At 38.2% G+C, this 12,920-nt stretch overlaps 1 protein-coding gene and 1 pseudogene across 1 annotated transcript; both read left to right on the top strand.

The window, feature by feature from the left end:
• Positions 1-8,491: 8,491 nt before the first annotated feature.
• LOC111904316 (myosin-17-like) lies at positions 8,492-11,090 on the top strand (annotated as a pseudogene).
• A 442-nt stretch (positions 11,091-11,532) lies between these two features.
• Positions 11,533-12,137, top strand: LOC111904317 (uncharacterized). Its single transcript, XM_023900086.1, has 2 exons — positions 11,533-11,959; positions 12,046-12,137. Exons 1-2 carry the CDS (start codon positions 11,533-11,535, stop codon positions 12,135-12,137), a joined length of 519 nt encoding a protein of 172 aa, XP_023755854.1.
• The last annotated feature ends 783 nt before the right edge of the window (positions 12,138-12,920 follow it).

The raw sequence follows: 12,920 nt of genomic DNA, 5'->3' as shown, positions 1-12,920 counted from the left end.
TCTTGACGAGATGTAAGATGATACCCAGCACCATACTGAGGCCCTTCAAAGGCAAATTAATGCTGCTAAATCAAAAATCAAAGAACTAAGGGAGCATCAAGCTGCCCAAGAAAGGCGCTGGAAATCGCAAGACGAAGCGGAATCCAGTAACCGTCGCAGCAACCGTCGCAAGTAGTGTTTACACTACTTTTCTAGTTTAATACACTGAATGTATAGACTACTTTCAGGACATGTACAAAATCAAGCATCAATAAAATAATAAGCACCTTACTTCAACAAGAGCTATTACAATTTTCACAAACCTTCCATTCCAAAGTTTTGGGATTAAGGATATGTTCCAGTGTTGTTTTTCATACTTTTCGATACGGCCGCGAAAAATTTTATTTTCGGTAGGTCGGTTTAATATCGATACTTTCATAGTATTATGGACCTGCTTGAAGGTCTCATATACAAATTACATAGATATCAACTCAATCGACATGTATTTAGATACTCTTTGAAAAATAATCACTCCAGTTTATATTACCTTATTGCAAGTTATACTTGCAGTGGACATTTATTTTCAATTCTTTACAAGATTCTTGTTGAATTAAGTGTTTAAGTTCAGAGATATCAAATTCATATTCATTCTTGATATCTCACTATCTTTTTATTGACTTTTATAAAAAAAAAAAGATGCCTCGTCGTAGGAATCCAAGGCGTAACAATGAACCGGAAGCACCGACGCCACCTCCACCACCACCCCCTCAATTCGATGCTGCCATGTTCCAAGCGGCAGTCACGGCAGCTGTAGCGGCTGCCTTATCTAATATCAATGCTGTCGGTACTAGTGGGTCAGGAGCTGATCCACGTCCTTCTAACCTTGTCGAGGGTCATGAGCACTCGAGGGAGTGCACTTATAAAGACTTCTCGAATGCCAAACCCAAGACCTTTAATGGAACTGGAGGAGTAATGGTTTTAAGGAAATGGATTGAGAAGATAGAAGCAGTCTTTGAAATCTGCTCCTGTCCAGAGGGTAGCAAAGTTAAATTTGCTGCCTTTACTTTCTTAGATAGAGCCCTAACATGCTGGAATGGCCATGTTACGTCACTAACTTTGGTAGTGGCTAATACTATAAGCTGGGAGAACCTAAAAATCATGCTGATGCGTGAATACTGCCCACAAGGGGAAATTCAGAAATTAGAACAAGAACTCTGGGGTATTACTATGGTCGGTGCCGACATAACGACTTACACGAATCGATTCTGTGACTTGGCGATTCTGTGTCCGGAAATGGTTGCTCCAGAGAGCAAAAAGATTGAAACGTATATTTGGGGACTGTCGCCCCAGATACAAGCAATTGTCATTGCATCTAAACATGTCACCTTTGACAGTGCCAAGGAACTGGCACAGTCACTTACTGACCACGGAAACCGTCAAAACTCTATGGTTACTGCCCCAGAACAACCTAGGGAGAACAACAACAACATCAAGAAGAAGGGTTAGAACAAAAGGAAGGGAAAATCTCCTCTGGAACCTTCAAAGAAGCAACAAATAGTGGCAGTCCATGCTACTACTGTGCCTGCTACCATACCTACTACTGCACCTGCTGTTGCCCGTAACTACCCCGCACCAACTAAGCCCTATGCCGGTAGTCTCCCTAAATGCAACAAGTGCAATTTTCACCACATCGGAAATTGCCCTGAAATGCAGTGTCGTAACTGCAACAGGAAAGGGCATACTGCCAGATTCTGTCGAACACCCCCTCAACCCCTTAACCAAGTACCTGCCGCTGGAGTAAGTCGAGCATGCTACCAATGCGGTGATGTGGGGAATTTCAAGAAAGATTATCCAAAAGCTGGAAATGCCAGTAGGGTTGGGAGAATTCTAGCACTAGGTCACGAAGAAGCGGTGGCAGACCCTGCTGTGGTCACGGGTACGTTCTTTTTCAACAATACTAATGCATGCATTCTTTTTGATTGTGGTGCCGAGAGGAGCTTCATGAGCCATAACTTTAAACATCTACTAAACCAGAACTCCCAACCACTAAATAAAACCTTCACAGTAGAAATGGCTAACGGGAAATCCGAATCCACCAATGTTATATACATAGGATGTACCCTTACGTTAAATGACTTGTCTTTCCCAATAGACCTTATGCCGGTCTCTATCAAAAGTTTTGACATCATAATAGGTATGGATTGGTTGTGCCCCAACCATGCCGACATCCTATGTTATGAAAGAGTTATTCGTTTGAACTAGCCAACTAACGAAACTCTTATTATCTATGGCGACAAACCCGGAACGAACCTTCAGATCATTTCTTGCATCAAGGCACAGAAATACCTTCGCAAGGAGTATTGTGCATTCCTGGCTCATGTGGTAGACAAAAAGCAAGAAGTGAAAGATATCGCAAGCATTCCTGAGGTCTGCAACTTTTCCGATGTATTTCCCGATGATCTTCCAGGGGTGCCTCCCGAACGACAAGTCGAATTCCGAATCGACCTAATCCCTGGAGCTACCCCCATAGCCAAATCCCCCTATCGTCTTGCACCTTCTGAGATGCAAGAATTATCCAGCCAACTTAACGAACTCCTAAGCAAAGATTTCATAAGACCAAGCTTCTAACCTTGGGGAGCACCGGTTTTGTTTGTAAAGAAGAAGGATGGATCATTCCGCATGTGTATAGACTACCGCGAGCTGAATAAACTTACCATCAAGAATCGATACCCTCTGCCTCGCATTGACGATCTGTTCGACCAACTTCAAGGGGCGAACTACTTCTCGAAAATAGACTTAAGATCCGGGTATCACCAGTTACGAATTTTGGAGGAAGACGTTCCCAAAACCGCGTTCAGAACTCGTTATGGTCATTACGAGTTTATAGTGATGCCATTCGGATTGACGAATGCACCTGCAGTGTTCATGGACCTAATGAACAGAGTGTGTCGTCCATTCTTGGAAAAATTCGTTATAGTCTTCATTGACGATATCCTAATCTACTCAAAGAGAAAAGAGGAACATGGCCAACATCTTCGTCAAATATTACAAACACTTAGGTCGGAGAAGCTCTATGCGAAGTTTTCAAAGTGTGAATTTTGGATCAGGAAGGTAGATTTCCTAGGTCACGTGGTCAGTTCAGAAGGAATACACGTCGACCCTTCCAAAATAAAGGCAATTGAAAACTGGTCAGCACCCAAAACACCTACAGAAATCCGTCAATTCTTAGGTCTTGCTTGCTATTATCGCAGATTCATTCAAAATTTCTCTCGAATAGCTAAGCCTCTTACTACTCTGACCCAAAAGGGTGTAACTTTTAGCTGGGGAGAAAAGCAAGAAACAGCGTTCCAAATACTGAAGCGAGCCTTGTGTAGTGCACCAATCCTGTCTCTCCCTGAAGGGACAGAGGATTTCGAAGTGTACTGTGATGCTTCTAATCAAGGGCTTGGATGTGTTCTTATGCAAAGAGGAAAGGTTATATGCTACGCCTCAAGACAGCTAAAGACACATGAAGTCAACTATACAACACATGACCTTGAACTAGGAGCAGTGGTGTTTGCTCTGAAGATTTAGAGACATTACTTATATGGCACGAAATGCACAATATTCACGGACCATAAAAGTCTCCAACACATCTTCGATCAGAAAGAGTTGAATATGAGATAACGACGATGGGTGGAGCTACTGAACGATTACGAGTGTGAAATTCGTTATCACCCTAGTAAAGCAAACGTATTAGCTGACGCCCTTAGTAGAAAAGAATACTCGGGACGCCGGGTAAAGTCGTTGACCATGACAATCCATTCACATCTGTCCACACAGATCAAGGAAGCTCAACTTGAAGCCTTGAAACCCAAAAACGTAGCAGGTGAAACTCTGAGAGGAATGGATAAGAACTTCGAAGTCAGGGATAATGGAGTCTATTACTTCATGAACCGGATCTGGACACCAAAATTCGGTGGTTACAGAGATGTGGTTATGAATGAAGCACACAAAACCCGATACTCCATCCACCCAGGTTCATACAAGATGTATCTGGACCTTAAGAAGCTATATTGGTGGCCTAACATGAAGGCCGAAATCGCTACCTTCATGGGCAAGTGCCTTACTTGCGCCAAAATTAAGGTAGAGTACCAGAAACCTTCAGGTTTATTACAACAACCTGAAATCCCTGAATGGAAGTGGGAGCGGATTACAAGGGATTTCATAACCAAGTTACCCAAGACATCAAGTGGTTATGATACTTTTTGGGTAATCGTCGATAGATTAACCAAATCCGCACACTTCTTACCAATCAAGGAGGCCGACAAGATGGAAAAGCTAACTAGAAGATACCTCAAAGAGATTGTTAGACTACATGGTGTACCAATATCTATTATTTCAGACCGAGATAGTAGATTCACCTCTCGTTTTTGGCAATCTTTACAAAACGCTCTGGGAACTAGGCTAGACATCAGCACAGCCTACCATCCGCAAACCGATGGACAAAGTGAAAGGACGATTCAAACGTTAGAAGATATGTTACGAGCTTGCGTGATAGACTTTGGGAAGGCATGGGATATTCATTTACCCCTTGCTGAGTTCTCTTATAACAACAATTATCACACTAGCATAAAAGGTGCTCCATTCGAAGCCCTCTATGGCCGCAAGTGCAGATCCCCTCTGTGCTGGGCTGAAGTGGGTGACACGCAGCTAGCTAGAGGTCAAACTCCTGACAGTGCTCTCACTGGTCCAGAAATTATTCGAGAAACTACCGAAAAGATCGTACAAATTCGGGAACGACTTAAAGCTTCCAGAGATAGACAGAAAAGCTACGCAGACAAAAGGAGAAAACCCTTGGAATTCCAGGTTGGCGACCGAGTTTTGCTAAAGGTCTCATCCTGGAAAGGCATGATACGCTTTGGAAAGCATGACAAAATGAACTCAAGGTATATAGGACCATTCGAGATTCTTGCCCAAATCGGCCCTGTAGCTTACAAACTTCGATTACCCCAAGAACTAAGTAACATTCATCCTACCTTCCATGTTTCGAACATGAAAAAGTGTCTTTCCGACGAGACTCTTGTGATACCACTCGAGGAAATCGAGTTAAACGAGAGCCTCAATTTTGTGGAAGAACCCGTAGAGATACTAGACAGGGAAGTTAAGAAAACCAAACAAAGCCGCATCCCGATAGTGAAGGTCCACTGGAATGCAAAGCGGGGACCTGAATTCACATGGGAGCGGGAGGATCTAATGCAACAAAAATACCCACATCTTTTTCCCTAGTCTATCTGTAAAGTAAATTTCGGGACGAAATTCTCTCTAACGGGGGGATAATGTAACAAACCGCTATTTCAAACTTATGTAATAGTGTAGGTCAAATTGTACTTCTTTTTAATTAAATAAAGAGAAATTTTGGCATACTATGTATATTTACATAATTGACCCTCAAAAATAAATTATTAAATAATCTTAATTGGGTTAAACTAATTGATAGAGATTGTAATAAGGATTCCAAAAATATAAAGAACACTAAAATCCGAGTTATAACGAAGAAGTTATGACCAATCGAAAATCTGCGAAAAAACCGACAAAACACTGTTCAGTGTAAAAACTGAATTTTTTATAAAAGTCTTTCTAGCCTTAACAATCTAAATGAAATTTATAGTTTATGTTAAACCGAGAACTTTCATAAAAAGAACGCCAAAATCTGACTTCGTATGAGGAAGTTATGATTTTTCGAAGTTTCAGTGTAGCAGTGTACAACTAAAAACTCGAAATAAAGATCGAGTGGTTTTTTAGCCGACACAACCTAAATGAGAATTGAAGGTCTCGTCATTAGTAGTACAACGATAAAAAGACAGACAAAAACGGACGTCGTATGAAAAAGTTATGAATTTATAACGGATTCACGTCCCGGTCTGTTTAAAATAATAATATAAAAAAATAAATTCAAAATTAGCCGATGAAGTCTAAACGAAAGTCGGAGAGTATAATTTTAGCTACGCGTGCACATAAAGAACGTCAAAAACGGAGTTCGTATGCAAAAGTTATGAACTTTAGAAGTTTTGGCAAAAAAATAAAGAAAAATAGAAAAAAACGGGAAAAAATCGCATGAATAGTGACTGCCACGTCACCCCTCGCATGCAAGCCTCCACGTGTCGGCTGCTGAGTGGACCGAAGTATCGCGTGTCATCTCCTGATTCGGCCACCTCTGCGGTCCAATCCCACTCGGACAACCTCGCAAGGAGACACACCGGGGATGCTCCTCGCACACGCCTCGCACCACCCTCGGACACCCCTTCGCACGTGTCGCCTTTCCATTGGACCGAGGGTTGGTCCAATCCGAGCCAGCAGGCAGCGAGCCTCCGGTCCGAAGAACAAGTCCTCGCCTCGCCATCTATCAGCCGCGTGTCAGTCTCGCATAGCCTCGCACCAGATTCGGATCCGAGCCTTCGGGCTATATATAGGGTGCGAGGTTTTCCGAAATTTTTACACTTTTCAACCCAAATTTTATTCTCTTTCACTTTTTCCACACCCTTAAGCTTATATACAACCCTTAAAGCCCCGGTATCAAGACTCGAGCCCGAAGTAAGCCGTGCGGCCCTAAAATTCTCGAGAATTCATCCTCTCTCCTGTCGAAACTCTGCCAGATTTGAGCCGGTTTCTCGACAAATAAACTCCTTTTCGTGAAACGAAACCCTGTCCGAATTACCACCTATCAAGTGAGTTCATACCCCCGTATTTTCATAATTTCTACTGTTTTAAGGGGGGGGGGGGGGGGGGCGAGGGGAAATACAAGTATAACACAACAACTTTGTGTTATAAATAAATGATTTCAAATCACGATAAAATGATTTTAAAGCATCGAAAATACTTCAAATTTTGAACTCTTTTATAAACTTATATTTTTCCCAAATATACATATTTGTATATATAATTTAATATAAATAAGATTTAAATGGCTTAGGACTAATAATTCATTCTAGGTCCTTTTCCTTGTCTGGATGTGGAGTTATAGTACCAGTTATTTGTCCGAAGGTCGTTCCAATTTTACTTATATATAAAATTGTATATGTATATAAAATTAAAAGTTATTTCATCAGTTAATCACCCTTTGTATCATGTTGAGCAAAGGATTACATGCAAAAATAGTTATTTAAAAATTCATAAAGTACATATAAATTATAATAGATATAATTTATGATACATAGAGAGATAATTCATATGAATACACTGCTTTACATGCAACAAGGGTTTTAATTCAAAACAAATCAAGGGTTTACACTTATCAAATACATGTTCAGGATACTAAGTCAAGAACATACTGTCAATCATTTGTTTCAGAATGATTGGGTTTTCATAACTAATATACATGTAACGTTTATATGCTTTTTATGAGACATTCAATTCAAGTTGTTTAGATTCAGTTTAGACAACCAAGGTAAAGCCCTGACATTATAACCAGAATCTCTAGTCCGGGGATCGAAACAAGTTGTGTGTAGATCTATATTGGGATTGACAACCCCGCACTCAGGCTGCTAGCTACAGTCAGGCATACACGCCAATGAGTGGCAATTGTTATCAACAGTTTAAGCGCTCACAAGGCGTTTGTTTCAGGCGTTCATGTCTTAGTATGGTTATAATAACTCATTAAAAAGATATTAACCACACGTTAGTGTATAACAACTAAAGTACACCTTCAAAGTACCAGTTTACAAAATACAAAGTACAATGGTATACTACAGATTTCAATAACAGCTGGTGAAGCCAGGCACACTCGCAAATACAAGTTTTACAAATACAATGGTTTACAAATAGGACGGTTTTATGAGAATAAAACTACTTTTCACATACCACAAAAAATATGGGATTTTCTAGAACGGTTTTCTTATTCAAAACACAAAGACACCTATGCAAACATAAAGACTTATGTACTCACTCAACTTATTGTTGATACTCTCTTTTCAAATTACTTGTATTCTCAGGGAAATAATAACAGGTACTCCCCGAGCTTTTTGAGAAGATGGAGCCATTATGAGTCTTATCTTTTTCCTTTGTATAACTGTTTTGGTTTCAATAAACAATGATTGAACACATGTAAATATTATACAATGGTTGTTTGTACTTTGATTACTATGATGCATGTGTTGTGATACTACAAATGAAGTCCTCCACCCCCGGACGTTTCCGCCGTCTGGTTTGGGGGTGTGACATTTCTCCTCCATACAGTATAAGTTATTCTTTCATGTTTTTGCATCTTTAATATTTCAAACCCCTTTCTTGTTCTTCTTTCAGTGTTAGTCTACCGTCGTTATCTTCGTGGAAACCCTAACAACCTCAATCCGACCGGCAGTATCATCTCAGTCGACTCCCAAAGATCTACAAATGGTGCGTTTTTTTTTCTCTTTCCCTCTTAAAACCTGTTTTAATGTTGGGAAAGCAAGAACTAAACTAGGTATTGTTGCAATTTTTATTAACAAAATTCTAGTATTATTAACAAAAGGGACTTCGACTTCGACTTCCACTCATGGAGAAAGGGAATGGAACTCATGAAGAAGCAAGTAGCCCAGTGGTATTCTCATTAAAAGGGGATACAAGTCCTCTTCAAAAGCTTCAGAATCAAGTTTTCAGAGCACTGAAAGGTTTATCTCCTTCTTCTGAAGATAAAAGCAGAACTTACAATCCATAAGTATTAACTAGCCAAAAACGTCAATAGGCAAGCTTTCAGTTGGATGCCCTGGTATGTAAATATGTAATATCTTTCTTTTTTCTTTTTCTTTTTCTCTACTCCTATCTTTCGTTCATGAATCTTGAATTCTTGATGATTGGTTATCATTTTCAAATCTTTTAGCATCAAAGGATATTGAAAGAACCTTCTAGGCTATTTGAGAGCATGGTAGTCGTTGGATTGCATCCAAATTGTGACATTCAGGCACTTTAGAGGCAATATTTTGATAGAAGATGATAAACTGATAAACATCACTCTATTTTTACAAGAAACAAAACATCATAAACTGATAAACATCACTCTATTTTTACATTACAGGTTGTCCAGATCATAGAGGATATGGTTGAGAAAGGTTCTGAGACGATGGATGTGAGGAACAAAGATGAGGTTATTCTAAGGATGCAAGTTGTTGTTGCTAGCAAACAATATGGACAGGAAGATATTTTGTGCCCTCTTATTGCAGATGTACTACTTGTCAGTTCTTTTCTTGTTAAATGGGTATCATTCATTAGGTCAAGTTATAAGGATGACTGATTTTTTTTGTGTTAATTTTGCATTTCAGGCATGCATACAAGTTTGCCTAAAGAACCCGATGAATTTCAATGTTGACAATGTGAGAGTTGCAAAACTTGTAAGGGGAGGTTAACAGATCAGTTGGTCCCCAGTTGCAAAAGTTTAACAGATCAGCAAATGAGAGTTTGAGGGTGCAAGAATAAACCCTAGCTAAATTGCCAAAAAGAAAGGTTGTTGCTTCTCATGAACAATAGGGGATCTTACCATCAATTGGTCCCCAGTTGTCATCACCTTCATCACTAACTGCCTTCTTTCGTGGAACTTCCTCCTTTTTGGCCACTAGTTGTGATCGCCTGTAAACAAACATACATCTTTAAAAGGAATTCAACAAACCCCGGGTGTATCATCATGATCAGACATTCTAATGCTAAATATATCTTAAAATCTAAGATTGGAATAAATTTAAGACTCAAGACACATTTGTGGGCATATCTAAAGTGGATTCAAGTGACTGGTCTAGAAGAATTCCAAATCAAACCAAGTGCAAATGGAAGCTCTATGGGAAGCCAATATTCAAACCTATACATGCATCCAATTTAAAACTGAAGATGCTTTGACCATTTTGATTACCAAACTAACACAATGTTATGGAATCTGATTTGGAACCAGATAACATTTTCTTGGATGCAAGCATCTCAGAATTATTTTGACAGTTAGTATTTAGGAAGACTTTTTTCTAGCTGTTATAAAAGGATGCTGCTTAGATTCATGTATCATTATAGTTTATCAGAATAATGTAAAATCCTAGCAACAAATGCACATGTAGACAAATTCCTGAGGGGGTATCTTTTAAACTGATTCTTTTATAAAAAATAAAAAAAAAACTACTTGACCCTTTATGGATTTTTACTTTTTTAGGTGCGCAAAGTACTCACACAGATATTCTCATTCATCAACGTTTAGCTATTCAACAGGTAAATTGCATAAAATATGTTTCTATTGTATATAAACTTTTTTTGAATAAAAATGTTGATGATTATATATTTTTTTGGTGGAAGTTTTTTGTTGAGACGTGAGTGTTGCTTGTTTAGTAATGGTGAATATGTGAAGTGAGGATTGGTTGAATTAGAGCAATGGTGTTTTTATGCAACTGAGGAAGTAAGAACTTTTTATATCTTTATATATTTTTAAAAAAATTGATTTTGTAGTAAATAATATTTGATTTATTTACAGTATGCAGGGACCGCATGGGATGAGTTGAAGCATATCAGACAAGAAGTTGGATTCTTTGTTGTACACCAAAAGCCCAACAAGACTTTGAATGAAATTACCAATAAACTTTGTCCTATAAGAAAATTTATTTTAATAGTAATAAATATTTAAATTCTATTTTTCTCTTTTATTATATTCAAGATTGTGCATTTTTGTCATTTATGCAGGTGCTTAACATGCAACAACTATACAAAATCAGCACCATGTATTAGGATGACAAATACGGGACCCACAGTGTTTCATCAGAAGTAAGTTACTACTCACATAACAAATATGAATTCCATCTCATAAAAAACTTAAATCCTAAGGGCAATTTCATAATTGGGTCATTTCAAATATGAGAGTCATGATGAAAGAGGACTCAAACAATGCAGTCAGCAGCTCATTCTTGTTAGATGACGACTCCAGGTAAATATCTCAAGACTTGAAAAAAATCTTTGCAGGGGCAAAATCGTCTAAAATGGGGATATTTATTTGTGTATGATGCAACATACCGTTCTTTGTGGATGACATCTCAAAGTCTATGCCACAAGTAGACATAAGAGAGATTGAACCTCCACCTTTGATACAAGAAAATTCAGGTTTTGTGTTTTTACATCAAAGGGCAGAATGATTGATGTCATAGTATAGAATATCTCTATTCAGACATGTGTATACAGAATTACAGTCAGTCTTTTTTTTTTGGTGTGTTGATACTCGTTTTTTGTTGTTTTTTTTATTCCTGGACAGTTTGGGTTTTTTATTATTAGTTTCTGGGGTCCAATTTATTTTTTTGGCTTCCTTTGATCCTTTTGGGGTGGGGTTAAAAGGGGTAATTTATTGATTTTTTAGATGATGATATGGCAATGTTGCCAAAAGTGTGTTTTAAATGGGAGGGTAGATTAGGGTTTTTTATAGTTGCAAATTGTTGGGTTACAATTTGTAGTAGTGGTTGATTTGGACACTCATTACACACATGTTAGGTTTCATTCTTTTATACCATATCATATGATGATGATGCTTATATTATCCATTATCCAATCCTACATACAGTTTAAACCTCACCCCATGTATCTATGCAGGAATATCTTGAACAACATATTGGAGTTAAAACAAGAAGACAGGTATTATATAAGGGATATGTTGAAGGGATATTAGCTACTGGGATGCAGTCAAATCATGGTTTTGATGGCCAGGTCAACGCCTGCTGGACACACAGAATTTCTAAAAAAGAAGTAGAAGTGATTGGGAACCATGGTTTGTTGATATCAGTCATTCATGGGAGGTGTGATGTGATTGCTCAAATATCTCATCCAAAAAGGCTTGCACACAGACTTTATCCACTTGCAAAAATGGTAGAGCTTCCGGGAGGTCATCTTGTGAGTCATGAGAGGAGTAAAGAGGTGAATGAAGCTCTACCGGATTTGATCAAAGCATCAGAAACCAAGACAAGACCATTTGACTGGACTAATTTATCCCCAAAGCCAAACACCTCTACCTCTAGTAAGTATTACTACAGTTAGGCAGGCTATCGCCTTTCAAAAGATAATTAATGAATATGAAGAATAGACTGTTGTTTTTATTCTCAGGCTCAGGTTGTTGGACATCATCATTTAGCACTAGCAGCAGATTAATTTCAGAGACAGAAAGCACCAATTCTGGGATTGCAGAAACCAATTAAGGTATTATGTAAACAAGAAACAACACTTCAGAACAGTTATACTATACAGATTCATGGAAAAAGAGATATATCCAAACCAAACCTACTTGATGAGATTAACTTTGCAGGGAAAGCAGGGCAGTAGACACTGAATCACTTTATGTCATTTCGAATGGATCTTCAGGAGCAAGAAAAAATGTCCCAAGCTACAGGGACACGGGTTTGTTTGTTTAGAGTTATAGTGCTAGTTTATGTACCTTTTATCTAAAATAATTACAATTTCTTTTAGACACGCATGGGTGACTATCTCAAAGATGTGGCATTCAGTCATATCCAAAAGATTACAGATAAAACAGCTGAATCAGGACTTGAAGTTGCACTCTATCCTCAAGAAAAAAGTTAGAATGTCAATTCACTTCATTTTCACTTTCATTTTGTTATTGATTTTCCTTTATTTTTAATATAAAATATTGTTCTTAATTCTGATTGTATGTTTTTAACAAATGGAGATTCCATATTTGGATGAATGGGATCAAAATGAAAAGGATCACTCCATCTCCTTAGGTGGGGCTGTTAAGGATATGGAGCAGATTTATGTAGAAAGAAATTAATTGTAGAAAGATTCTTGGTATGCTTAAGTTTTCTTATGGAGCAGATTTATGTAGAAAGAAATTAATTGTTCTTTTTTTGGTTGGAAATGTCGAATCTGATTACAATTTTGATTTAATGTGTTCTTTAATAGCAATGTAGTATTAGGTTATATAGATACAATCATAACCGATAAAAAAAACTAATTTAGTTAGT

The sequence above is a fragment of the Lactuca sativa genome, chromosome 7 (genome assembly GCF_002870075.4).
Source record: "Lactuca sativa cultivar Salinas chromosome 7, Lsat_Salinas_v11, whole genome shotgun sequence".
In the NCBI taxonomy this organism is placed as follows: domain Eukaryota; kingdom Viridiplantae; phylum Streptophyta; class Magnoliopsida; order Asterales; family Asteraceae; genus Lactuca; species Lactuca sativa.
The sequence above is the reverse complement of the archived record's forward strand: the minus strand, read 5'-3'. Positions and strand labels throughout refer to the sequence as shown.